The sequence below is a fragment of the Pipra filicauda genome, unplaced genomic scaffold (genome assembly GCF_003945595.2).
Source record: "Pipra filicauda isolate LSUMZ 115617 unplaced genomic scaffold, ASM394559v2 scaffold121_size3267253_pilon, whole genome shotgun sequence".
Classification (NCBI taxonomy): Eukaryota; Metazoa; Chordata; class Aves; order Passeriformes; family Pipridae; genus Pipra; species Pipra filicauda.
In genome coordinates, this window is record NW_024103674.1 from 1,904,302 (window position 1) to 1,928,820 (window position 24,519).

Here is a 24,519-nt window from a genome sequence, read left to right on the forward strand (position 1 = left end):
TCATTTTCCATTATAAAACTATTTATAAGAACATAGTTATATACAAGGTTTCACTGACCAGAGAGTTCACAATCATCTGCAAACTGATTCACTACAAGATCACACAGGAAAAGCTTCATAAGTAACATCAGCATGTGAAGGTAGTGACTCTTCTCAAAATCCATCGCAGGTCACAGACACAAAATCCTTTATTAGTGGAAAATCCAAACAACTCAAAAGGCTTCAGTCCACGTTCATTAGTATCGCCTGTTCATCTTCTTGAACTTCTCATAGTGATAATCATCTGTGGCTTTTTCATTGAGGGGACGTTTGCGATTTGGAGGAGACCCTTCAGAAGAGAGAGAGGGAAATATTATTTCCCTGTCCTTTGACAGAAGACCTTGTCTTAACCCCACCACTTCCCTTATACAGCCCCTTGCTATGTAAGGTTATTGCTTCAGCTGTCACTGCTCCCCAACCTTGCACCCTTTGCTGTTCTGGCTTCCACCAAACCCTTCTCAGACAGCTTTTCCAACATGCTTGAGCTGTGACCTTCACTGCTCCACCCCTGAGCATCTCTAAAAACATCCTCCATCCAGAGGGGCTTCAGGTGTGACCTGGCAGTGGTACATCAAGCGCAAACAACCAGCTCTCTTGGACTTGGATTGCTCCATTTCCCTCCTAGCTCAGGGCATCCAGAGGAGGTAAAAAGACCCAGATCCTTTCTCTGTTTCCCTGAAGAGTTTCAGTGTATCTCCTTACAGCCTTTCAGAACTTACGCTCAGGTTCTGGTCTCTCAGTATCCCCCACTCTCAGGGGACGGGGCTTTGGCTCCTCTTTGTTCCTTCGCACTGGTGCGTTCAGCTCCTCATGATAAACTGAGAGAAGGAAAACATCAGGTAAGGAATATTATCTGGAGCACTCTTATCCAGATGGACAAATTTCTATGGCATTTGTTACAAGTGATCTTTAGCAGAAACAACAGCAGCTTAGAACAACCATTCTTGGAATTGGGTTTCTATGGATAATCAATACAGGCAAGATGGGGTACAGCAAATTTCAGTAGCACTATTTCATCAGAAGTGGCCCAAACGCTCTTTACTTCCTTTAGAACACACCAACCTGACCCCCAGTCACCCCTGTGAGCATGGAAGGACACAGCAGAAGGCTGCCTTTCCTCCAGATGGCTGTGGTATGAGAGGCTCTCCCGGAAATTAATTCCCTTCTCCTGTCTAGTAAGGTCTGTGGCCACCTCTCTGCTCTGGCAGCCTAAAACATGGACCCTCTCCACTATAAACCACCATTTATCATCCCAGACAGGGCAGGCATTTCCAACGCACGCTCAAGGCACAACTTAAAGAAAACATCTTGAAATTTATGAGTTGCTGCCAGCTGGGAGTTCAGAAAGTTCAGCCATGAGAATGAGCAATGAGAGTCCCTCTTCTTGCTGACAGGAAGAAGAAAAAGACCAGGCCAGATGTGGTCTATATGAGCATCCCAGGAAAAGCAATTGTGGAGCTGCTTGTGCCAACACACAGACTCTGCATCAGACTCTGTCCCAGCCGGGTCAGGAGAACTACATAAGACTTACATCTGTTGTGCTGCACATAATTAACAGCCATGTTGGTGGGAACAAAGGAAGTTTCGCTGTCTTTCTTCTTGTTCTGCTGCTCTGCCAGCAGCTTGGCCTTGGCCTCTTCAGTTGAGATGATGTTTTTTATTTTTGCACTAGAAGAGAAAGAAAGAAAAAATACTCATAGTTAGAAGGGGTAGCAGGCACAGAAGTGCTAAGTGGATGGGTCTGGGGGGTAGTAACAGCACTGCCATGGTACTGTTACATGGTACATGTGTTTTTGGAGAGAGGAGGCATTGCTATAGAAACAGGTGCTTCGTTTCAAAGGCAAAAGGGAAGCTCCCATCTCTGTTCATCCTTTCAGTGCAGGGCACAAACGGGTCCTCCAGAAAGCTGCCAGAGTCAGGTCACGAAAATTAAGAGCCTTTTCCCACAGGTCACACAGTGGAGCTGCACTGAGCCCTGTCGCTGTGCTGTGCTAGTTACCACACTAATCCAAAGCAATTCTCAGTCCCACCCCACAGCCAAACTGGGGCTGTGTAATCCACCCATAGCGCTGCTCTGCCAACCAACAACTGCTTATCCCGGAAATTCTGGCCACAACCCACAGATCTGTGAACCACATACTCAATTCCCAGGTCCACTTCAGGAATGCCGCTCAGCATCTGGTTGGACAGCATCTCCTCAGTCTTCTTGGCAGAGGAGACACGGATGTTCTCTGGCAGCTCGTACAGAGAGTCCTCAGCGTTCTTAAGCTTCACCTTCTGCTCCTCATTCTCCACAATTCCCTTTCTCTTCTTCAGCTCAGTCTCAATGTACTTCATCCTAAACAGCAGCACATGAAGGACACACAGCATTTAATTCTGTGCCTGTACTCCATCCCAGCCCTGCTGAGCACAGCTGCATCCCTGTCCTGAAAGCTGGGACAGAAGAGAGTAATCTCTCCAAAAGAACTCAGCTAACATCAACAGCAAGAATTAATTGTCCAAGAAACAATCAGATCCTCCAAGCTCTTTCACAGCCTGCAGGGAAGGCTCCCACTGGGATTTAACGTCAAGCTGTCTGGTTGGCACCTCCCAGCTCTGTCCATGAAAAAGCCTTCTCAAGTCTGGCATGCAGGAAGTGAAAGGGTGAGGGAAAGTTTCAGTGAGAACTGGGAAGATATTCTGGGAGTACTCAGAATCCAAGACAGAAAAAAATAAATGGTGAGGGACTACCCAGGCCAGTTCAACACCAGAGACACAGCACAACTCACATGTCAGCATCTTCATCCCGCCTGTTGGTTTCTGCTGAGAAGGAAGTTCCCAAGTTCAGATCCTCCTCTTCATTAATCCTAAGTGGAAACCACACTGTTTACAGGTTTTGGTGGGGGTTTTTTGTTTGTTGTTTGTTTTTTTTGGGAGGTAGGTGTGGTGGTTTTTTTAAACTAATTTAACATGTTAGGGTAAAAATAACTGGCCAAACTGCATTATATTAAACTCTCTAAAGTGACACGACATCTGGTTAGTTCATTACCAGCTGTCATTTAACACTAGTCCAGAGAGAGATTTTCAGAGCTCACATGCACCCACCTGTCCTTGCCTCTTTCCTTCAGCTTCTTCATGTCCACCATTCCCCCGGATTTTATCTTAAATGGGTCATCCTGTAAACCAAGACATAACAAGAAACCCTGAAGCTTCCCCCTAGTTTAATGCTAATCTTCCAAATCTGGATGAAAGCACAGAAAACATTTAGGAACTGAGCTGTGACATCAGTCCCACCCCAGGCCAGACTCACACAGTCACTGGCTAGAGCACAGCAATGTCTTCACACCATCACATCTTAGCCCCGAAGTGGGGCTAAGTGTTGGAAGAGCCCAGCACTTACCACAAGTGTTGCTTCTTCTTGCAACTTCTCTCCCACAAGCAGAGCTACAGCACTGGTCATGCAGATAAGGAAAGAAAACGGAATTCAGTGGAAGGAAACATATTACCAACAATACTGCATTGCTTTATCCTTCTCTAATTCTCCCCCTCTTTTCCACCCTCAGGCTTTAACATGGAAACTGCTCTGTCAGGAATATGGTTTTGACAGTATCTGACATGTAATGGTTTGTATGGAAGGAGGCAGATGATGAGAGAAATTCACTGTTACATCACACCCTCAGACAAAGCACAACTTCCCATCCCTTACCTCACCCCATTGGGTCGCTTTCTGAGGCTCTGAACTTCTTTGGCTTCCTCAAGTTTTAACCTGAATAAAAAAAGACATTTGACTTAGTACTTAATGCCTTGGTTTTAATTAATTATTTTGATTTTCTGCAGTTAACACAGAATTTTCTAGTCAGACTTTGTCCTAAACCTCTGCATATCAGCATCCACTTTTCAGGTTAAATAGGTATTTTCTATTTATTTGAGAAATTCCATGTATTTAAGCAATCAGAAAAAAAATCCTAACTAAGGCATCTGCTGGATTTGTCCCTTCCAGATGCCTTACCTCAGCTGAGGAAGGAAGCACCTAAATGTTGAAAGGCTTTAAGAAGTCAGTTTGGGAAGAACAAGCCAAGACACATCAGTGCAAGAGTGACTCTGAAGAAAGTTGATGGTAAACTGAAACCCCAAGTGCCTCTCTCTAAACTGACAGGCATCCTTAACTTCTGCAGACATTTAAACTTTTCCTAATGACACGTCTTTCAATACCTGCCAAGAACTGCACCATCAAGTATTTTTCAGATATAAAAAATAACAAGATCTTGTCGGGGATGAAAGAATCCGAGAACAGAAGGGACCCTCTGTGAGTGCCCAAGAGGATGACAAGTGAATGTCAAGAAAGAGGCAGGTGCCCAGCAGGGACAGAGGGTCCATGGGGGTCAGAGTGGCCCTCAGTGTTTCCAAGTGCAGCTCCCAGGGCTGTCCGGCTCCAAACCCTCTCCTCTCCTGGCCGGAGCACCCGGGGGATGAGAAGAGATGGACGAGACACCCCTGGGAACGGAGCTGCCACCCTGGAGCGGCCGGAGACGATGGAGAGATGAAGTGACACAGCCATGTAACGGTGTGACGTGATGCTGTGACGCAACGACTCCATCACACAGTGGTTCAACACAATATGACACGAGGCACCTTCTAACAGCACAGCCGTCGGTGACGATACGGCGATATGACGACATGACACCATGTCGTGACGCGCCCGGACGCGGCACTGCCGCACTAAGGCAGACCCGGCGACCCGTCCCCACTCCCGTCAGCCCCACGACCGCTGGGCCCGGCCGGGCTCCCCGCCAGCCCCCGACCCACCTGACCTCCTCGGCGAGCTGCTCGTCCTCCTCCTCCTCGTCCTCGTCCTCCCTGCGCCGTCGGAAGGACTTCTTGGCCGGCATCGCTGCGGCCGCCGCGACAGGACACGACACGACAGGACACGACACGGCCCCCACAGCTCAGCTCCGCTCCCGTCGCGCCGCGATGACGCCACAGCGCCGCGACGAAGCCGCGCGGCCCCGCCCCCCTGCCAGCACCTTGTCCGGGCAGGATCCGCCCGGGAGCCCCCCGTGTGCCCTCCCGGGAGCGGGGCCGGGAGCCCCCCGAGCTCTCCCTGCCTTTTCCGAGGAGCCCCTGTGTGAGTCACGGCGGGCGTCCCGTTCCTCGCAGCCCCGCCGGTGGCCGGTGCGTGTCAGGGGAGCGCCGGTCCCACACCCGGGTTTACAGCCCTTGCAGCGGGCGGGACGCGGCTCCTCCAGCCCCGGCCGCCCCCCGTTCACCGAGCCGCGCTGCTGGGTGCCCCGGCTGAGCGAGGGGCTGAGCCCCGACCGCCCGGTGACGGGGGAGCCCCCGGGGCCCGCAGGGGCAGCGCCACCGCCCCTCTGCCCGGCCCGTCCCCGCCCCGGCGCAGCCCGGCCCCCGCTCCTCCCCCGGCCTGCGCGGCCCCGCCGCTGCTCCGCCGGCTCCCCGCGCTGCCCGGGGCCCGCGGCCCTTCCCGGCGGCCCGGCCTGGGGCGGGGGTGGCGGCGTCCCGAGCATCCCGCAGGTGAGCGGGGAAGGCGGGCGGGGGCGGCGGGGCCGTGCGGGGGGAGGGCGGGCGGCCGGGCCCGGGATGATGCAGCAGCAGCGGCCGCGGGGCTCCGGGATCCCCGGCTTTGGGGCGGCCCTGCAGCCCCCCGGGGCCCGGTGCCTTCCCCGGGGCGACCCTTTGGGGGTTTGGAGGTTTCCGTTCAGCCTCCCTCGTGCTGGGCGGCTGTAGCGGCTGTCAGGGGGGGATTTGTGTTTTGGGGGTCTGCTGCGCTCGAGGAGGAAAGGGGGGAGTTCCCGGAGGTGTTTTTTTGCTTAAAAGCTAAATCTCAGGGTGAGCCGTTGTGTTGTGACCTCCTGTAACAAAATCAGTGTTCAGACCTGCTCTGCTTTGCCTGTTCCACGTAAACCTTCTGGCTTTCCCTGCAAACGTTCAGCAGCGAGTCAGAAGCACTTCCTTTCTGCTTTTGCCTTGTCAGTAGGGCAGTTCAGTAAGTATTTCTTTCTTTAGTATCTCAAGCATAAAATGTCGCTGAGAACAACTGCAGATACTCCGTTCTCTTGGTGGGTTATGCAAGACCAGACCTGGTAGTTTGTTTTGTGGATGAGCAGTGCAAAGATCTCTTTTGTTTGTGCAGTTACTCCACACACTGTCAGCCTGCATGGATCTGAAACTCTTGATAGCTTGGCTCTAGCTTTGGTACAAAACCACGCAGTTGTTTTATGCAAAAAAACCCCCAAAAACCCCAAACCCAATAAATGTGTTCCTGTAGAAGGCAGAGACGCTGGGTTTGGCAGCAATTTAAGCAGCTGAAAGTAGGTTGCAGTTACGGTGGAATTGTTCTGACACGTTCGTGTGCTGTTCCTCCACAGTGGTGCTTGAGAAAGACAGGCTGAGGGACTTGTTTTAGGGTAACTTCTTTTCCCATCATCTGCAGTACGTTTTGACAGGCACAGTTCAGCTCTCTGGCAGTGCTTTCATGAAATTCCTGGTTTCTTGCGCAGCGTCAGAGCCGTGTGTGCCAGCTAAAGCTGGTAGGGCAGAGTCGGGAGAAGGCAGAGGTTGAGTATTTCCTTCTGAGCCGTCACAACTCCAACCTTTTTCTGATGTGTGCTGTCAGGGCTGAGAGGCAAAAATGAGGTTTTTTCTCTGTTTTGTTAAAAAAGAGAAGCCCTGTGTTGGGAACATCAGCACCCCAGTGCTAGAAATTCTAAAGGCATGGTTTTAATTTTGAGGAGAGGGGTGGTCCCAAGGAGAGCACTGAAGCCATCCACATCCACAAGACTGAATTAACACCGTGTGCTCCAGAACTGGTTCCTAGTTTGCTTAAGCTGGTGAAGATAAGGGGTCTGGAATTAATTTTAAACCAGTATTTTGTTCACTAGATTTTCTGGAAAATATCTGGGAAAGAGACAAGAAATCAAGGAAGGTGAAATAGCAAACGTGGCATTGATACTTTTTTTTTTTTTTAATTGGACCAGCTAATGCATTTGGGAAAATGGGGTCGGGTTTGATGAAGAGACTCAGAGCCTGAAATGTCCCAGTTTTATGTGTTAGTCAAAGCTACCGTGCTCTTGTCACTTGTCTTTTAAATCAACATGTGTTACGTGGTGCTGTTTTCCTTCTCTGGGAAGCTGCATGGAATTGCTTCATTGTTTGTTAAGCATCTCTTGACAAGTTACAGAGATCCAGGTCAGCACCACTGTGGTGTTTTCTACCATGCACGTATGATTTCTTCCCCCTCCAGTTTTGCTTTGCTCCTTCTGTCAGTTCATTCAGTTCTGCAGAGTGCTGGGAAAACATTGTAAAATTATGCTTGAGGTTTGTCTTCTGCCAAGGCAAGGTGCTAGGCAAGCTTTTCCACTCCCAGATAAGTGTTGCTGCAATGGCTTGTTCATATATCTTTTTTTTATTATTTTCCTTCCCCTGTCAGTGATTCAGACCAGATAACACTGGGAGTTCTTTCAAATGTCCTCAAAATGTGAAAAAAAACAACAGTGTAGCAGCCCTGGAGTCATTAACATCAAGTTCATCAGATTTTTCCACTTCTTTCTTGCAGTAATGTGGCCTTTTCATATCTGCTTCATTTCCAGCCAACAGTAATATTTTTGATCCTGGTCTGTGCTATTAATATCACTTGTCTTCTTTTTTATTTTTTTTTAACAGCCATGAGTGAGGTTATTTAAGTTATGCTTAAGAAACACAAAGTCCTTTCATTTTTTTTTTTTAATATAGCTGCATGTTACTCAGACATGTTTAAAGTCTTTTACATACCCGTGGACCACCATGAAAGTGTTTATTGTGCTCATAAGCACACAGCTATGAAATCCTCAGTTCTTGTCGTGCTTGCACACATGAGCCAGGTGGAACAGTGTGTTGTTCTGTTTTGCACAGTCTCAGAGTTATGTGGCTCATAGTGTTGAAAATCTACCTATCAAATGGTAAATTCCTCAGAGACTGTAGCCTGGTTATTGGTGTTACAGTTCATTTAAGTTTATTTCCCTCTTGCCCAGCTTCATTTAGAACTAATCATATTTTTAGTGTTTGATAAGGGAGTGTAACAGCGAAGTGTTAGATTGGGATCAGCTGGAAGACACCACAGGCTCCATACTGGTGTCTTGGGCTGCAGTGCCCTTTCACTTTTCACCTGAGTTTCATGCAAACGAGCTAATTAGATTTGTTTCTTTGCAGCTGAAGCTGTGCCTGTGTGCCAGCACCTCCCTGCACTTCTGAAGGCACATTCCAGGACAGGGATTATTACCTTTATTTGTGTGTTTCCTTCTCCTCCCCATTGCCTTGTTCGCCTCAGTGCAGCCACTCAGCAGTGGGGCCAGACAGTGCCAGCTCATGTGAATGGCTCTAGATTTGGATTTGTTTCAATCTCTGAACCTTAAAGGTGGATATGTAACCTCTGATATGCAAAACATGCCCATGTATCTTCTTACAGTCTGTGAGAGCAAACCTGACATGTAGGTAAAAGGAACTATCCTTCCTTGTCCCAGGAAAACACCTACCTTGTGTGAGCATTGGTGAAAATGGGGGATACACGAGACATCTGCCCTCACCTGGATTCCATAGGAGAGGTGACCAGGGATGACCTGCTGCTCAAATCCAAGGTACAGGGTGTTGTGATTGTTGGTCCTTTCCCTTTTAGCTGTTGTGCATGGGTTTGCATGTTTGCTTTTTGAAGAAAATGCTGCCTGTCTCCAGAGGGAGGCAAAAACTCTCCTTCCCACTCTGCTCTACCCTTCACATGTCCCATAAAGCCAACTTTTATGACCCCACCTTATCTATTCCTCACTGTCATCCTGCTTAAATGTTCACTTAGCTAAAGTGCTGCAAATTGTATATATTTGATTGGGAGTGTGGTATTAAGGAATGAAATACTGTGAGCTGCAGGTTGGCAAGGGCTGCCTCACAGAGAAGTTTCCCACTCTTAAAGGATTCAGTTACTTAAAAACCAACCAAGCAAACAAACCTTCTTTTGTCATGAATATGCAGGGAACTTGCCAGTCTTGTGGAGCTGTGGGACCAAACCTCTGGGCTTGTCTTCAGGTAAAAATGGCTTCTTATTTGTGTACATGATGTGGTGGAACTTCACTTGAATAGTAGGAAGCAAAGAGGGGGTTGATAGTGGAACCATCTATGTTTTTTTATGGATTCCAAGGAGGAGACTCCCTAGATGAAAGGGCAATGCTGTCAGAATCTGCCAGGATGTAACAGTTCACTCCTTGTAGGGAATTGCCCCTGCAATTCCCAGTAGGAATGAATAAAATGCCCAGTGTTGACTGTGAGCTGCCTCTGCTGGCACCTGTGAAGGGGCTGCAGGGTGACACCTTGGCAGATGTTGCTCAGGGCAGTGAGGAGGGAGGGAATGCCACGGGACATGTGGGTGGGAAGGGGCAGTTTATTTCTACACTGGAATCCCCGTGAGGTTTGAGGCTCCTCAGAGGAGCTGCCTGTTGGAGCAATGACCTTGGAACGGAGCCTTTATCTGGGCCCAAACCTGGTTCCAGGTTTCCTTTCTTAAATCACTTCTAAATTCCCATGAATTCTAAATTTCCATCTTGTTCTGTGCCCTTAATAAAAAGCAGGTTAGAAAACTGGCAAGATAATTCTGAAGTTGCTGCTGCTGGTGGGACTGGAGTTGCAGACTGTTTTGTGAAGGCTCTAATTTGATGTGCCTGTTGTGTTTTGGCTCCTTTCCCTCTCCAGACTGGTTGTCCTTATGTTGGTTGTGGGGAGTCCTTTGCTGACCACAGCACACTTCATGCACAGGTGAGCTTTCCTCTGTCATCCACGTTTAGACAAGACACAGTTGGATTTTTTCCCCCCATTCCTTGCTCTGGTAGTCCCGTGCTTCAAATTGCACAGAGCTGTCAGAGGAGACCCCCTTCATTTCACCTCTTTAATTCTTAGGCCAAAAAGCACAACCTGACTGTGAACCTGACCACGTTCCGTGTGTGGTGCTACGCCTGTGAGAGGGAGGTGTTCCTGGAGCAGAGGCTGGCAGCACACCCGCCCTCCCCCCCAGCCAAGTTCCCTGAACCGGTGGGTCTGTGTCACACAGGGCCAGGGCTGAAGGCTTGGCAGGGCTTTTGTTTGCCTGCTGTCAAATTAGCCATGTGGTTTCTGCTGTTGTGCGGGTTTTGTTGTCACAGGAGCTCTTCCACTGAAAGTAGCCAGAGGACCAGTAGCCCTGCCTTATAGGGTCTCCCAGCAAAAAGACTTCCAGATGGCTTGGGGGTGGGAACTAGATGATTTTTAAGGTCCCTTCCAACCCACACCATTCTATGATCCTGTGATTCTATGGCTTAAATATCTATTCTGACTTTATTTTTAACCTTTCCTTGCCTCTTCCATGGGGTGTCTGCATCTGGGAGGAACCACTGCAGCTGTGCCATCTTCATGGCCCATGGGAGTTTGAGCTGTCAGACCAGAAACACACATACTTGTGACACTGCTGCTCGTTCCTGATGCCTCTTATCCTGTGTACTGGAAGCAGTAATAGTACAATTTCCTCTCCCTCCTGGCATTAGTGAGAAGGGTAGACAGTGCAACTGGTTCTTCTCTCTCCACAGTGCTTTTTTTAAAGGCTGGCTCCATTTATGTGTGAGATAATATCTCTCACAGCTCATCATTCATTTCTCTCACTGAGACTTACTTCTCTGTCTTTAATCTAGGATTCTCCTTTGCCTGCTCACCCTCTGAAAGCTGTTCCAATTGCAGTGGCTGATGAAGGCGAATCTGAATCAGAGGATGATGATTTGAAACCAAGAGGTAACTTTGCATCATGGATGAAAGGGCTGGGAGAGCAACTCTGCAATCTCTAGGACCTGCACTGGGAGGTTCCTGGGAGCAGAGTGTGGAGACTGTCTAGAAAGGGCTGGATTCCCTGTCCTTTGGGAAGGAATATAGAAAGCAGCATGTCTGGAAAGTGATTCATCCCTCTCTTGTTTGTGCTTTAGGCCTTACTGGAATGAAAAATCTTGGGAACTCCTGCTACATGAATGCAGCACTTCAGGCTCTCTCTAACTGGTAGGCGTGAGGGCCTTCAGTGGCATCCTTCACTAAATACCAAAAGTGTCACCTCTGATCTGAAACCTTCATGAGTCTTGCAAAGAGAGATCAGCCAGACTAAGGGCAGAAAAAAATAGTGTTTGTTTAGGGCAACAGAAGTGTTACAGCAGGAAATTGCTTGAAGTAAAATTGCATCGTTTCTGTTGCAACAGAAGGCATTTATCTTGTGAAAAGCCATGTCACATCTCTTTATTCTCCCCAGTGATATCATTCTAACAACCCATATCCTAAAATATTCTCTAGCCATCCTGCTGAGGACTAATTCCAGGACCTCTTCTCTGTACTGGGAACAGGTTCACATCAGCCTTTTCCATTTGTTTCAAGTTAGAACTCAGGTCTGCATCTGGAATCACTTCTTCCCTTGATTTAGAAGCAGTACCTTAAGCATGCTTTTGATATAAGGCCTGCATTTAAATTTTAATAAACCCTTAAGTAGAAGCAGAGGAGAAACTTCTGAATCCTTCTCTTCCATCTCTTGTAGCCCACCTCTCACACAGTTTTTCCTGGAATGTGGTGGACTGGTCCGTACAGATAAGAAACCTGCACTGTGCAAAAGTTACCAGAAGTTGGTGTCTGAGGTTTGGCACAAGAAACGGTGAGTGGCCACCTCTAATCTGTTCTGGCCAGGCTTCACAGATGTGTTAGTTCTGAGATCTGGATGGAAGAAGTGATACAGAGATTTTTTTACTGAAGAGAGTGGGAAATGCAGGTGACATTTTGGGAAATGTTTGCTACTGGTTCAAATTTAGACCAGTTCAAAGGACAGTGCAAAATTGTGCAGCTCTGTTAAAATCTGAAGATGTCTGCTCTGTGCAATCAATTTAAAACCATAAAACTAGGAATTTAAATGGCATTGCATGGTTGCCTCATGTTTGTTTTTAACAAGGCCTAAGTAGGATACAGAACAAAAGTGAACTGTGTCTTTTTGGAGGAGGAGGCTGTAGCCTGTGAAGCAATATCATGTCATTTTGATCTTGGTTTGATTCACCCCGTTTTCTGGGTGGTCAGCCCACCCAGATTTTGAGCCAGACATGGTGCTGCAGAATCCAACCAAGAAACTCTAATTGCCAAACCCTGCTCTGGAAGGAATCAGTTGAGAGCGTTCAAAGTGTGGACAGAGCTGTAAGTGAAATGTGCTCTGGGGAGGAGTCACTCTGGAAGGACAGACTGAAATGGCTGCAAGGTGTTTTCTGTCTCTTGGTGTGTTTGTCATCCAGCTAAATGCAGAAATCTGTGCCCAGGCTTTGCAGGTGCATAATTATCTTTTGTCCTCTTTAACTGATTACCACGCCCTCTGCTATGGCCTATTAGACAGACTGGCTCCAGGCCCAATAAGCAAACTAACTCATTTTTTCTTTTTCCATGTCTAAACAGCCCGAGTTATGTTGTTCCAAGCAGTCTATCCCATGGAATTAAACTCGTCAACCCCATGTTCCGAGGCTATGCACAGCAGGTGGGGCCTGAAAAACCCATACCATTATTCCAGAGATGGTGGGATTTTAATTCCTGCAGTGGTGGTGCTTGTGTTCAGGAGGAAGAGCTTGAGCTCAGGGGTCATGGCCTTTTTGTGTCAGTACCAGTGAGTTTGTAGAGCACTGGGCTGGGATTTGGGAGACCTGGGTTCTTGCTGGTTCCAAATCAGTTTGTTTTCTTGTGTCAGCTTGCTCACCTCTGAAATTATGATGGTCAAATCCTTTATAAACAGCTTTGAGGTCTATTGATACCTGCCATATAAGAATTTGGTATTATTTATTCACATCAGAGCTGAAAAACCTGGATAAATCTGTACTAAAAAGTCAAAGATGTGAGAGTTCTATATTCTTTTTCTGGGGAATCACAGCAAACTAAATCTTATATAAAGATAGTATCTTTTTTTTTTCTTTGAAGTCATTATCAGTGTAGCTGCTCTGTTTGTTCTTTAGAATCAAATGTAAACAAAAAACTATGATTCAAAAATTTGCAAGAGAAGTGACAGTACATCTAAACCATGATAGTGACAAGAAATCAAAACAGAGGATAAAAATAATGATTAATGAAAGAACTTCTATATCTGTCTTTGATGTGAAGTACATTGGCTTGGAAAACTCTCATCTCTAAAGAGATAAAATTGAAGGCAGGGCAGGCTAAAAGCCAAACTTCATAAAATAACAGAAACATCATAATTAACTCTCTGGAGTTGTCAAAATACCAAGTTGCTTTCCAGCAGCTCCTTTGAAGCCAACATATCAGCTCTTTTACCATGTATTATGAATGTAGGAGCTTGCACCTGGATTGTATAGCCTTGGTTCCATTCCTCGTTTATTAAAGATTTTAATCTGCCCTCTCTAAGAGATGGATTACCCTGAGCAGAAGTGAGTGTTCATAAAATTTATTTGTGGGTGTTTGTCTGTTCTCCAGGGCTTCCTGTTTTCATCAGGTTTCTCCTTGTCTCTTGCCTCTTATCAGTGGCAAACCCCTGACAAATAAGCTCCTGGTTTGCAGGCTGCTCTCTGGCTTTTCGATGTCTTTCAGCTGAAGATATTCAGATAAAAAAAAAAATTGTCCCTTTTATTATTTAGGAGTTAATAGCATTTCTGTTGCAGAGAGGCCCTTTGGTATGTGGACATGGCCCTCTCTCTGCTTTAGCAGAGCTGCAGAGCTGGTTGACCTTTGTGGGCAGTGTTGGAATAGGCTGAGAGTGGAGCTCCTCTTTGCCCCCCCCCTCTCATTTGCCCCATTTCTGGCTGGATACTGACATGGAATTACTTGGTTTTCAGGACACCCAGGAGTTCCTGCGGTGCCTGATGGATCAGCTCCATGAAGAACTGAAGGAACCAGTTGTTGCAGAGACGAGGGATTTGGATACCATTGACCAGGAGGACAAGCGGGAGGGGGACCGGAGCCCCTCGGAGGACGAGTTCCTGTCCTGTGACTCCAGCAGTGACAGGGGTGAAGGAGAGGGACAAAGTCGGACCACAGGGAGCATGGGGAGTGGCTCCCTGGCAGAGACAGAGCTGCTGATCCAGGATGAAGCAGGGAGAGGGATCTCTGAGAAAGAAAGGATGAAGGACAGGAAGTTCTCCTGTGGCCACCGGCGCAGCAACTCGGAGCAGGTGGATGAGGATGCAGATGTTGACACTACTATGATGCCAGTTGATGGCAGAGCCTCACCTGAGATGCTGCCAGCTCCCCGTCCTGCCAGCCCGTGTAGGACACCAGGTACACCCCTCTTCCAGTCAGGATATCTCTGAGAAGATGAGTTACATCCTGCACAGGGACTGTGGTGTGGTGCAGTGGCAAACCACACATAATGTGACTGTTCCTTCTCTGGGTTTCAAAAGATTTTGTATGCAAGGTTTTCCTCAGTCCTGCCTTTGTCCATAAGAAAATACACTAGGTGAGCCAGAGAGGTGCTTAGCCAGGCCAAAGTGCTGTGAGCTGAGTAAAGGCACAGCATTGTCTTTACCTGCCTCTGCCAAACCTGCAAACACTGTATTTATGCCTTTTAAGAGAAAAGGCTTTTTATGTGTACGTTGCTTTATTTGATACTCTGGCCTGGGGAAATAATAGCTGTGGAAAGGGCATGGGAGAAGGTGTTTGCTAGTGTTGGACTGTGGGCTTTGGGGAGAGAAAAGGGAGAGGCACAGTTTGTGCATTTCTGTGTCTCGGGGAAAAGAAAAGAGCAGCAGTGTGGAATCACCTCAAGCTGAACATACCCGATCTTTCAACGCTTCTTTATGTAAGAGCCTTACTCTGCCAGCTGGCACTGAAGGCAGCAATGCTGTTTGTGTGGATTAGGGCTACAGGAGCAAGCTGCAAAACCTAATTAGTCATCTAAGTGTGAAAAAATGGCGGGTTGTTTTGGGGGGTTTTTTAGTATGTGATTATTAGCTGTTCGGTATAGCTCTGTGTGCACGCTCACCCATGCTCTGAGGGAGCTGTGTCTGCCAGCCTGTGCAAGCAGGACAGTTAACAGGCACTGAACTGTGCCTTTGGAAAAGATTCTGTGCTGGAATGCAGAGCTGGGCTGACACCGATGGCAGTGGGGTTGCCTTTCATAACTGGGGTTTTCACCAGTGCCCTTTTCCCTCCCTGTTTTCCCAAGCAGAACCTGACAACGATGCCTACGTGCGCTGCTCCTCACGCCCCTGCAGTCCCGTTCATCATGAGATGCACTCCAAGCTCTCCAGCAGCCCTCCTCGCTCCAGTCCTGCCAGGATTGGACCTTCCTATGTCCTCAAGAAAGGTAGTGCAGAGAGGGATTACTGGGAGGCAAAGGAGGGGGCACAGAGGAGGAGGGGAGAGAAGGAATCCATTGTGATTCTTGATTAACAGATGTAAAAAGTGCTGATTCCCCTGGACATCAGTGCGTTCTAAAATAGTATTTGGCAAAGACTACAGTAAACCTGCAGGTAAAGTCAAGCTCTGGGCACAACAATGTTCTAGTTTGTTCTTACACTGGAGCCTGAAATGATCTCCATGTCTGGATCTGCTGTGTTTGTCATGAATAAAATGGCTCTGAAGTCCCAGGCACAAGCTCTGTCCCTTCAGGAGAGTGGGGAGATGCAAAAACATTTGTCTGCCAGACTTGAATTTCATAGCATGTGGGCCTGAGGACTGTAAGATGTTGTTACCGACAGAGCTTCCTGCCTCTTGGACAGCTTGGGCTCACAAGAATGGAATTAAGGCTGCAGATGTCCCTCAGTGCTGGGAGCACTGTCAGGCTGCAGTGGAGCCTGGCTTGGGTTGTTATCAAACTTCATCCCACAGCACACTGCAAATCAAAATCCCTCCACATTGCATAGTCTACAAACACAATGGCATGTGCTTGTACCACTGTCCCTACAGCTGTTCCATGAGGACATTCTCTCTTCAGCTGTGTCCCAGCCCCTTGGCTGAGGTCAGCACAGCCGCAGATGTTCTGGCTGGATGAAGGGCACTCTGTCTCTGTGCACGTGTGTGTGGGAAGAGGGTTTGTTATTAAACAAAACTTTGCATTTGGCCAGTCCCTGTTGTGGAGAATCCTCACCAGTGCAAGAAACCTGGGGAACATGTGGCCAGAGGGGGGGAAGAAAAAAAAGGACAAAGTACAGAGACAGGTCAGGGGGGAGAGGAGGTAAAGTGCAAAGCTTAGAGCAAAATGTCGCATGACTTAAAAAAAGCAGGGGCTGTCTGTGGCAGGGCCAGGCTTCTAAACATGTAAGAGGATGGAAACAGGATTTCCAGTAAGACAATTTCTGCCTCCTGAGAGCTGGCACGCTGCTGTTGGTTCAGTTGGCTGCCTCCCCCTTTCTTATATCACACACAGCAGCAGTGTCCTCCGTGTCCCTGCACTACAGGCTCCACCATCTCCCTGTCACGCACGTGGGGTCTGAACATCAGGACAGTGCTTGTCTCATGTTCTTATGAGACTGTGTGACTCTAGAGAGACAGGAGACTGAGAGGGAGTTACTCCACAATGGGGCTTCCTTGTCTTTCAGCCCAGATGCAGGCTTCTGGGAAAAAGAAGAAGGAACTCCGTTACCGCAGTGTGATTTCCGACATCTTCGACGGCTCCATCCTCAGCCTGGTGCAGTGCCTCACGTGTGACAGGGTGAGTCTCCTGGGCCCTGTCAGCCTCACAGCACAGCTTTCAAGCTTGTAGATCCCTTCCTAGGGAATGGTGTTGCTCTTTCCAAACCCTGGGATGCAGAGGCCTGCTAAAATGGGGATGGGTGATGGCAGGGGAGGTGTGAGGACCTGCCATGCCAAGGAGACGTGTTTCTCTGTAGGGGTCTGTTTGCAGATCCATGTTACTGAGTTGGCCCAGAATATCAGATTCACATTAGGAAATGGAATCCAGTGCTACAAAAGCCCTGACAGAAGTCAGTGTGCTGACAGCAGGGAAGAATAATTATCCAGAGCAAGTTGCTTCTGCTGCCAGCTCAGGTTTCTAGCCTAGACAAAATCCAAGCAGTGATAAAAGGTGATGAAGGTCAGGTCCCATCTCCATTACACACACAGGAAACCCAGACCTCTTCCTCTTGGATATTTCCAGGTTTCTACAACAGTGGAGACATTCCAGGACCTGTCGCTCCCAATCCCAGGGAAGGAGGACTTGGCCAAGCTGCACTCTGCCATCTACCAAAATGTGCCAGCTAAGACAGGGGCGTGTGGGGACAACTATGCCTCACAAGGCTGGATTGCTTTCATCATGGAGTATATCCGGAGGTGTGTTCCCTGTGCAGGACATCTTTTTTTCTGGGGTTTGCCCTGCAGTGCTGGAAGGCAGCTATCCCTAACCAGTGGCCGGTTGGAACCATTCCTTGGAGGACAGCATGTGGCATCTCACAGGGCTTTGAGCCTTTTCATGTAAACCAGTTGTTACCATTGCTCTAGTTCTGTCACACACCTTGAGAGCTCTTGTGCAGCTGATCATCCCTCACTTCTGCCCTCCAGAGCAAATTAATTCCTGGTTTAGTTTTCCAAATCATTTCCAGTTTGAGCAGTCACAGTAGGAACATCAGCTGAGAGCAGTCCTGCCTTCCCTGCTCCTCTGGGATGTAGGATGAGCTTAGGAAGGAAACCCATCATCCATTTGGGGTTTTGTACACCAAAGCATTCAGCTGCTTTAGGTACAACTCTTAATCACTTCTCCTCTGCAGGTTTGTGGTGTCCTGTATCCCTAGCTGGTTTTGGGGTCCCGTGGTGACACTGGAGGATTGCCTTGCTGCCTTTTTTGCAGCAGATGAGTTGAAGGGTGAGTTTCCTTCAGTGGGGTCTGACAGCACAGAGAAGCATTTTGTGTGCATTTTGGAGGCGAATTAAAGCTCTGACAAATCCTGCCTTATCATGTCACTTAGAGGGTGGCAGTACCAAAAGATGGCAGCTCAGCATCTCTGTGCAGGACTGAGTTTTCCCACCTGCTCAGGAGTGGGAAATCTGGGTGAGAGTGTCCTCAGCAAGGAATAGCTGTTGGTTGGTTGAGTGCTGTGGTTACTTAGTTTCTTTGCTTTCTCCACCAACTTCTTAAGCTCTAGAGGACTCAATTTGCTCTTTGTGTGTTGGTGGTGGGCAGTTCCATACTTTCCTGCTAGTTGCATTCTCTTCTTGCCCACACTTATCGAGAGGAATTGTTTTGATCTCCTCTCATCCTGGCTTCCCCAAGAGGCTCTGAACATGGTTTCTCTGCACTCATTGGAAATGTAGCTGTGTCAGCCTTGTGTGCTCTGAGCAACTGTATAATGGCTCTCTTCTCTCTGTCTGCAGGGGACAACATGTACAGTTGTGAACGGTGTAAGAAGTAAGTTGGCATTATCTGTATAGTGTTGCTTTTCTGAAACTTTATTTCTTTGTATTGCTGTCAAATATTTTGCTGTGCCCTCTACCTGGACATCTCTTCTGCTGGAATTCAGGATTTGTCTTGGATTCCAAAGTGAGCAAGACCCAGCCTTGCCTTTTGGCATCCCTTTGCTTTAGAGGGTTCTCACAGCTCGTTTCTTTCCCTCCCTCAGGCTGCGGAATGGAGTGAAGTACTGCAAAGTCCTCCGGCTCCCAGAGGTGAGTGAAAGCACCTTGTTCTCTGGTTCTCTTTTAGCAGCCCTGAGGAGGTGGGGAGGCCAGAGGTGGAACAAAACCAGCAGTTTGTTTGGATGGCAAAGTCCTGTATCTAGACCAGATGAGGCTTTCCCATTCTAAGCTGAGGAGCCAGCAGGAAGATCAGACACACAGAGATGTGCTGTGTTACCAGAACAGCCACAGTAACACTGGGCTTTGGTGTCCTCTGTCCTTGGTCTTTCAGATTCTCTGCATCCACTTGAAACGGTTCCGGCACGAGGTGATGTATTCCTTCAAGATCAACAGCCATGTCTCCTTCCCCTTGGAAGGGCTGGATCTGCGACCCTTCCTTGCCAAGGAGTGTGTCTCCCAGATCACCACCTACGACCTCCTGTCAGTCATCTGTCACCATGGCACAGCAGGCAGTAAGTCCTTCTGCTGGGAGCACGGGCAGAGGAGCAGCAATGGGAGGAGTGTGTTCAGGACTAGCCAACACCTCTGCTGGGCTGAGGGGCAGTGTAAGGCCACCCCCCTCCATTCCCAGCCTTGTGCAGCCTCTGCCCTTTGCAAGTGAACCAAGCAACCTTCTGACAGATCCCCTGCAGCTATTTCAGCCTCGCTATGGGCTTGGCTCAAACCCTTTCCCAGTGTTCAGTCTTGCTGAGAGGCTCTTACAAGGAAGGCAAATCAGGGTGGCAGTGCCAGGCTCTGCTGCTCCTGCAGAGCTTGCCTGAACAGGAATTATCCTTTTTTTTTTTTTTTTTTTTTTTGTGTGTGTGTGTGTCTGTCTCTCTGCTCTCTGCCAGCAGCTAATCCTGTTTGTGCTGCTGACATTATCCCAGGCCTGCCTTCTGTCTGCACTGTGAATCCCAGCAGGGCTGTGTTCTCTGTTCCAGGTGGCCATTACATTGCCTACTGCCAGAACGTGATCAATGGCCAGTGGTACGAGTTCGACGACCAGTACGTCACCGAGGTGCACGAGACCGTGGTGCAGAATGCAGAAGCCTATGTCCTGTTCTACAGGTGAGCTGAGCCCTGGTCACAGAAGACCTAGAAATGCATCTCACGAACTTGAGTTTTCAGGAATTGTTTAATTTTCTTCTCCCCTCTCCAGGAAGAGCAGTGAAGAAGCTGTGCGAGAGCGCCAGAAGGTCGTGTCCCTGGCCAGCATGAAGGAGCACAGTTTGCTCCAGTTCTACATCTCTCGGGAGTGGCTCAATAAATTCAACACCTTTGCTGAGCCTGGGCCCATCACCAACCACACCTTTCTGTGCTCCCATGGAGGTAAGGCTGCTGGACCTGGGAGCAGCACCTCTTGGCTGTACCTTTGTTTCCTGGTGCATGAACAAATGCAGGAAAAAGCTCCAGCTGCCATTCTGATACAGGGGATGCTCCAGTGGGATCCTCTTTGGCAGAAACTCCAGCCTGCTCAGGGAGGGATGAGACAATTACCCATTGTGCTGCTGGTCGGAGGCCTGGGGGGATGTTTAATGCTGGGAAACATCAGTTTTCAGTTCTCTGTGTTTAAAAACAAAACTGGAGAAAGCAGATAGGGCAGCATTTATCTGTGTTACCCTGTCAGCAAGGCTGGCCCTCAGGGTTTGTTTGGAGAATGGAGCTGATACTGTGTCTGACTCTTCTGCTGCTTCATCAGTCATGCTGGGGAGCACTTGTGTTTGTAAATCTCTCACTGGAATTGAAGCACTTGATTAGAAATTGAGGCCGTGAATTGAGAAATGTCCACAGCTGATGAACTCTTGACTGTCTTCTATTAGCAAAGGGAGCAGATTCTGGAATCAGAGTTTTCAGAAAGGAAAATCTGCCTTTTTATTTGTGTCTATTTTACACAGCCATGAGTTCCCTGATTAACTCTTCCCTTTGCCTTTCCTCCACAGGGATCCCTCCTAATAAATACCATTACATCGATGATCTGGTTGTGATTCTGCCGCAAAATGTGTGGGAATATCTCTACAACAGGTGAATGTGACCATTTCATTCTTTCTCCCAGTATTTGGTAGAGTTTCCTGATCTAAGTCAGAATAAGCTGGACCAGTGCCTGTTCCAGAGCACTGGGTGGTCCTCAGTGGTTGAGTGAAGGCAGCTCTGCCCTCAGCTACAGATGCACCTCCTTCACCAGTGTGTGGAGTAGTAAATAATCCATGTCTGTAGGATGCAGGGCTGGGAAGCATTTCCATTCTGCTGCAGCTCCCCATTCCCCTCTCTCCCTGTGCTCAGGTTTGGGGGTGGCCCTGCTGTGAACCATCTGTACGTGTGCTCCATTTGCCAAGTGGAGATCGAAGCGCTCGCCAAGCGCCGGAGGATCGAAATCGACACCTTCATCAAGGTTGGCTTGGGAAGCATCTGGAAGGAAGGCAAAGGGTAGAGGGGGGAAACGGAGACCTGGAAAACCCCTGCCAGTTTTCCAGAACATGATCCTCCTGCACAGGCAGGAGGTTGGCCTGGGGGTTCCCCGGTGCTGGCAGCACAGGGGAAGGGCAGCTGGGACGTGAAATTGCTGTGCAGGCACGAAGTGTGAAACCATCCTTGTCTCTTGCCTGCTCTGGTGAGCAGGAACAGGGTGAGGAGGGAATTATGTGGGGTTCTGCTGGAGAGTGGCAAGGCTGCCTTTGGGGAAGGGGCCCCCTGAGATCTCAGGAGTGACTAAGTCCTTCCTGTATGTCTCTGTTCTCTGCTCTCCCAGCTGAACAAGGCTTTCCAGGCAGAGGAGTCTCCAAGTGTCATCTACTGTATCAGCATGCAGTGGTTCCGGGAGTGGGAAGCCTTTGTCAAGGGCAAGGATAACGGTAAGGATCAGAGAGCAGGGATCTGCCAGGGGTGAGGGGTGGAATGGAAATGAGTCCATTTGTTGGGTCCTGGGTGAGCACTGCCCTGGCTGCGGTGACGAGGCTGAGCAGAGTTCAGACACCAGCCCCCCTGACTGCCTGCAGGTTCCCAGAAATGACAAGAGAACCAGCTCAGGAAAGCAGCTGGATCTGGAGGCAATGAGGAAAGCAGATGGTTTTTGACATGTTTGTTCCCCTGCAGAGCCTCCTGGACCAATTGACAACACCAAGATTGCCCTCACAAAACCAGGTGGCCACGTGCAAGTCAAGCAGGGTAAGGCTTGTGCTTCTGCCTTGTAGTGTTCCTGAAGGTGGAGGAGACTGTTCCACTGGATCTGGGTGTCCATAATGAAGCAGTCACAGAGCAAGATGGTGTTGCAGAGAATGACAGTTCTCTGCCCAACCCCATTCTGCCTGCCACTGAGCCAGTTCTCCAGTGGCAGCTCTTCCATGACCAGCTTGCTGCTGTGGCTGGTTCCTGCAGCTGTTCCCCAGGCCCCTTCCACCATTCCCCTTCGTGTTGTAGCTTGGATCCTGTGTTGCTTTGGACTCGGTCTTTACTCAGCATCTGCTGTGGTGCAGCTTCTGAAGTAAAAACAGCCTCATGCTGTGCCCGGGGAGGTTTAGATTGGATATTAGGAAAAATTTCTCCATGGAAAAGGCGGTCAAGGTTTGGAACAGGCTGCCCAGGGCAGTGATGGAGTCGCCATCCCTGGAGGGATTTAAAAGACATACAGATGTGGTGACTGGGGACGTGGATCAGTGATGGACACACTGGAGCCCTGCTGCTTCCAGGAGGTGGCACTGTGGGGGCTGCAGCTGTACTGGGTCAGCAGGGTGGGGGCTTTGGTAGGGACCACCAGTGCCTCCTCTTCCTGGGGCGAGCCGTGCAGGGGAGGTGGTTGGAGAGAACGTCCTCGCGTTGTGGTGCCTCATCCTTTCCCTCCTGGATCAGTGCTGTTGTCCCTTCCAGGCGCTGACTACGGGCAGATTTCCGAGGAGACGTGGGTTTACCTAAGCACACTGTATGGAGGGGGCCCCGAGATTGCCATCAGACAGAACGTGGCCCAGGTCCAAGAGCTGGAGAACCACCACGGGGAGCAGAAGATCGAAGCGGAGACGCGCGCGGTGTGACCTGTGTGGGACCGGGGCAGGGAAGGCACAGACACCTCTGTGTGGGGGTGGAGGGCTGGGGAGTCCTGAGGGGTCAAACCTCTTCTTGTCTGGTACTCGAAGGTGTGCGCAGCTCCCCCCAAACTCCTGGGGCAGGCAGGCTTCCTCCTCATCCTTTCAACGTGGCTTTGAGCACAGGGTGGTGCTGGGATGGACTGGGAGAAGGCTCTAACTCACCTCTGGATGAAGCCACGGTACGAGGCTGCAGCCACACCTCAGGAGGGTTGTCCTGACCCGAGCCCTCCCCCTTTCCTTTGCTTACAAGCAGCCAGCACTCCCAGCTTGTCCCCAGTGCACCGATCTCTGCTCCTGTGCAGGTTTTGCTTTTGGCACTTTTCTTTTTAACTCAAATGTATGAAGACAATGAAATGTTATTTATGTTTCCAGCGGGCAGTGGTGCAAGTAGAGAAACCTGTTGTTTGAGGCTGAGGAAAGCCACACGGTCTCCCTGGGGTTTTGTGCTGGTGGTGCACAGCTGTCACAACTTCCTAGTGTTTGCTCTTTATCAAATTCTTGCAAATTCGGTTGCAACAAACTAAGAAATTTGGAAAGAGGCTGTTCCTTTCTCCTCTCACTCCCAAAACCTCACCTTCATGGTCCTGCAGAATTTTATTTTCTCCTTCTGTCTGATTTCACCTGTTCAGCACAGTTTCAGAGAACAGAGCTGGAAGGTGAGTCTTCCTTCCCACTGCACTCTTCCTGCTGAAGCTCCTGGCACTGTGGAGCTGTGGGCTGGAGCCTCTGGGTGTGCAGCTCACGGGGTGGTGCCGGGAAGGCTGGGCTGGGCACAGCACAGCTCTCATGCAGATTTTGGAACTCCTTGCTTCTAACCCGGTTCTCAGACTGACCCTGCCATAAGCTGTGTCTCCACATCTGTCACGACAAGCAGAGGGGTGGGAAGGCTGAGGAAGGGCTCCTCTGTTCCCACAGAGCCCATTCTGAGGGGTCACCCTTGGCTGGGCAGGGCCCAGGCTGGGGAAGCAGCTTTTTAGGAATGAGCTGCTTCCTGCTAACAAGCCCCCACCTGTGTGCTGAGGTCATTCCAGATGTCCTTTGTGTATACAGTGGCTCACTTAATGAATTTGCTCCCCCATCTATTGCCACCAGTACAGCCAAGGAGCAGCTGATGAAGGCAGTGGAGACAGGAATGAAGGCAAAAAAGGCCAAACTCCACTTTTCTCAGCAGAGCTACTCTTAAAAAGATTTTCATTCATCTTGTAAGGCAGAGAGGCAAGAGTTAAATATTTGCAAGGCTTTGAGTGAGGTTTAGTGGAGGCAGAGAAGGAAGAGGTGCCTCCCATGGCCTGAGGAACCAAACTGTGTTTTTGTGATGCTGGATGATTGCACAGCATCCAGTCTGGCCTTAGTGGTGCCAGACTCCATGTGGGGCTGGGACCTCCCAAGCTCCTCACCTGAAAGAGGGAGGGAGGGGGAGGGAAAGGCTGCTCCTTGACTTAGAGATAGAAGGGGGTAGGACAGGAGAACTTCAGAAGAAAAATGTGGCCTTCAGATTATTTATTCCTTTTTTTTTTTTTTAGATCAAATGTTTGCTGCAAACAGCAGCTTTTTTACAAACTGTCTGTAAACGGTTCAGCATGTTAATTTTACAATCCTGTTTATGGGATGCTTGTATAGACCCAGACAAGCCCGAGGGGGAGGTCAGAGAATGAGCCACTGTTGGGATTCTCATTGTTCCAAGCTGTCTTTTGTTCCCCACTGCAGCAGCCCTGGGATCTGCTGCAGAGCCTGCAGGGCTGCGTGTCCGTGTTGTCCGTGCGTCCGGAGGGTGCTGTACAGACTGTAACGACACTCCTGTGCTTAAGTGTTAGACCTTGTGCTGAAAATGTGGTACAATAAATACATGTGCATTCAACAC

General features: G+C 49.1%; 2 protein-coding genes across 4 annotated transcripts; one reads left to right on the top strand and one right to left on the bottom strand.

Moving 5' to 3' along the window:
- CUNH9orf78 (chromosome unknown C9orf78 homolog) lies at window positions 1–5,340 on the bottom strand. The gene is made up of 9 exons (XM_027729819.2): window positions 4,825–5,340; window positions 3,725–3,784; window positions 3,419–3,470; window positions 3,124–3,194; window positions 2,808–2,885; window positions 2,180–2,377; window positions 1,571–1,707; window positions 759–857; window positions 1–328 (listed from the first exon to the last, which is right to left on the bottom strand). Exons 1-9 carry the CDS (start codon window positions 4,905–4,907, stop codon window positions 237–239), a joined length of 870 nt encoding a protein of 289 aa, XP_027585620.1. The 5' UTR covers window positions 4,908–5,340; the 3' UTR covers window positions 1–236.
- USP20 (ubiquitin specific peptidase 20) lies at window positions 5,029–24,519 on the top strand. Of its 3 annotated transcripts, none has more exons than XM_027729784.2 (24): window positions 5,029–5,190; window positions 8,535–8,648; window positions 9,034–9,087; window positions 9,748–9,810; window positions 9,952–10,083; window positions 10,716–10,812; window positions 11,001–11,070; window positions 11,594–11,707; window positions 12,487–12,565; window positions 13,869–14,310; window positions 15,200–15,337; window positions 16,572–16,684; window positions 17,129–17,301; window positions 17,736–17,830; window positions 18,340–18,373; window positions 18,585–18,630; window positions 18,872–19,052; window positions 19,524–19,650; window positions 19,742–19,911; window positions 20,523–20,604; window positions 20,863–20,971; window positions 21,329–21,431; window positions 21,673–21,744; window positions 22,444–24,519. In XM_027729784.2, the coding sequence occupies exons 2-24, from the start codon at window positions 8,568–8,570 to the stop codon at window positions 22,602–22,604; spliced, it is 2,736 nt and encodes a 911-aa protein (XP_027585585.1). In that variant the 5' UTR covers window positions 5,029–5,190; window positions 8,535–8,567; the 3' UTR covers window positions 22,605–24,519. The 3 variants fall into 3 exon arrangements, with proteins under 3 accessions (XP_027585585.1, XP_027585586.1, XP_027585587.1); XM_027729785.2 differs by lacking the exon at window positions 5,029–5,190 and adding an exon at window positions 5,445–5,550; XM_027729786.2 differs by lacking the exon at window positions 5,029–5,190 and adding an exon at window positions 5,818–6,022.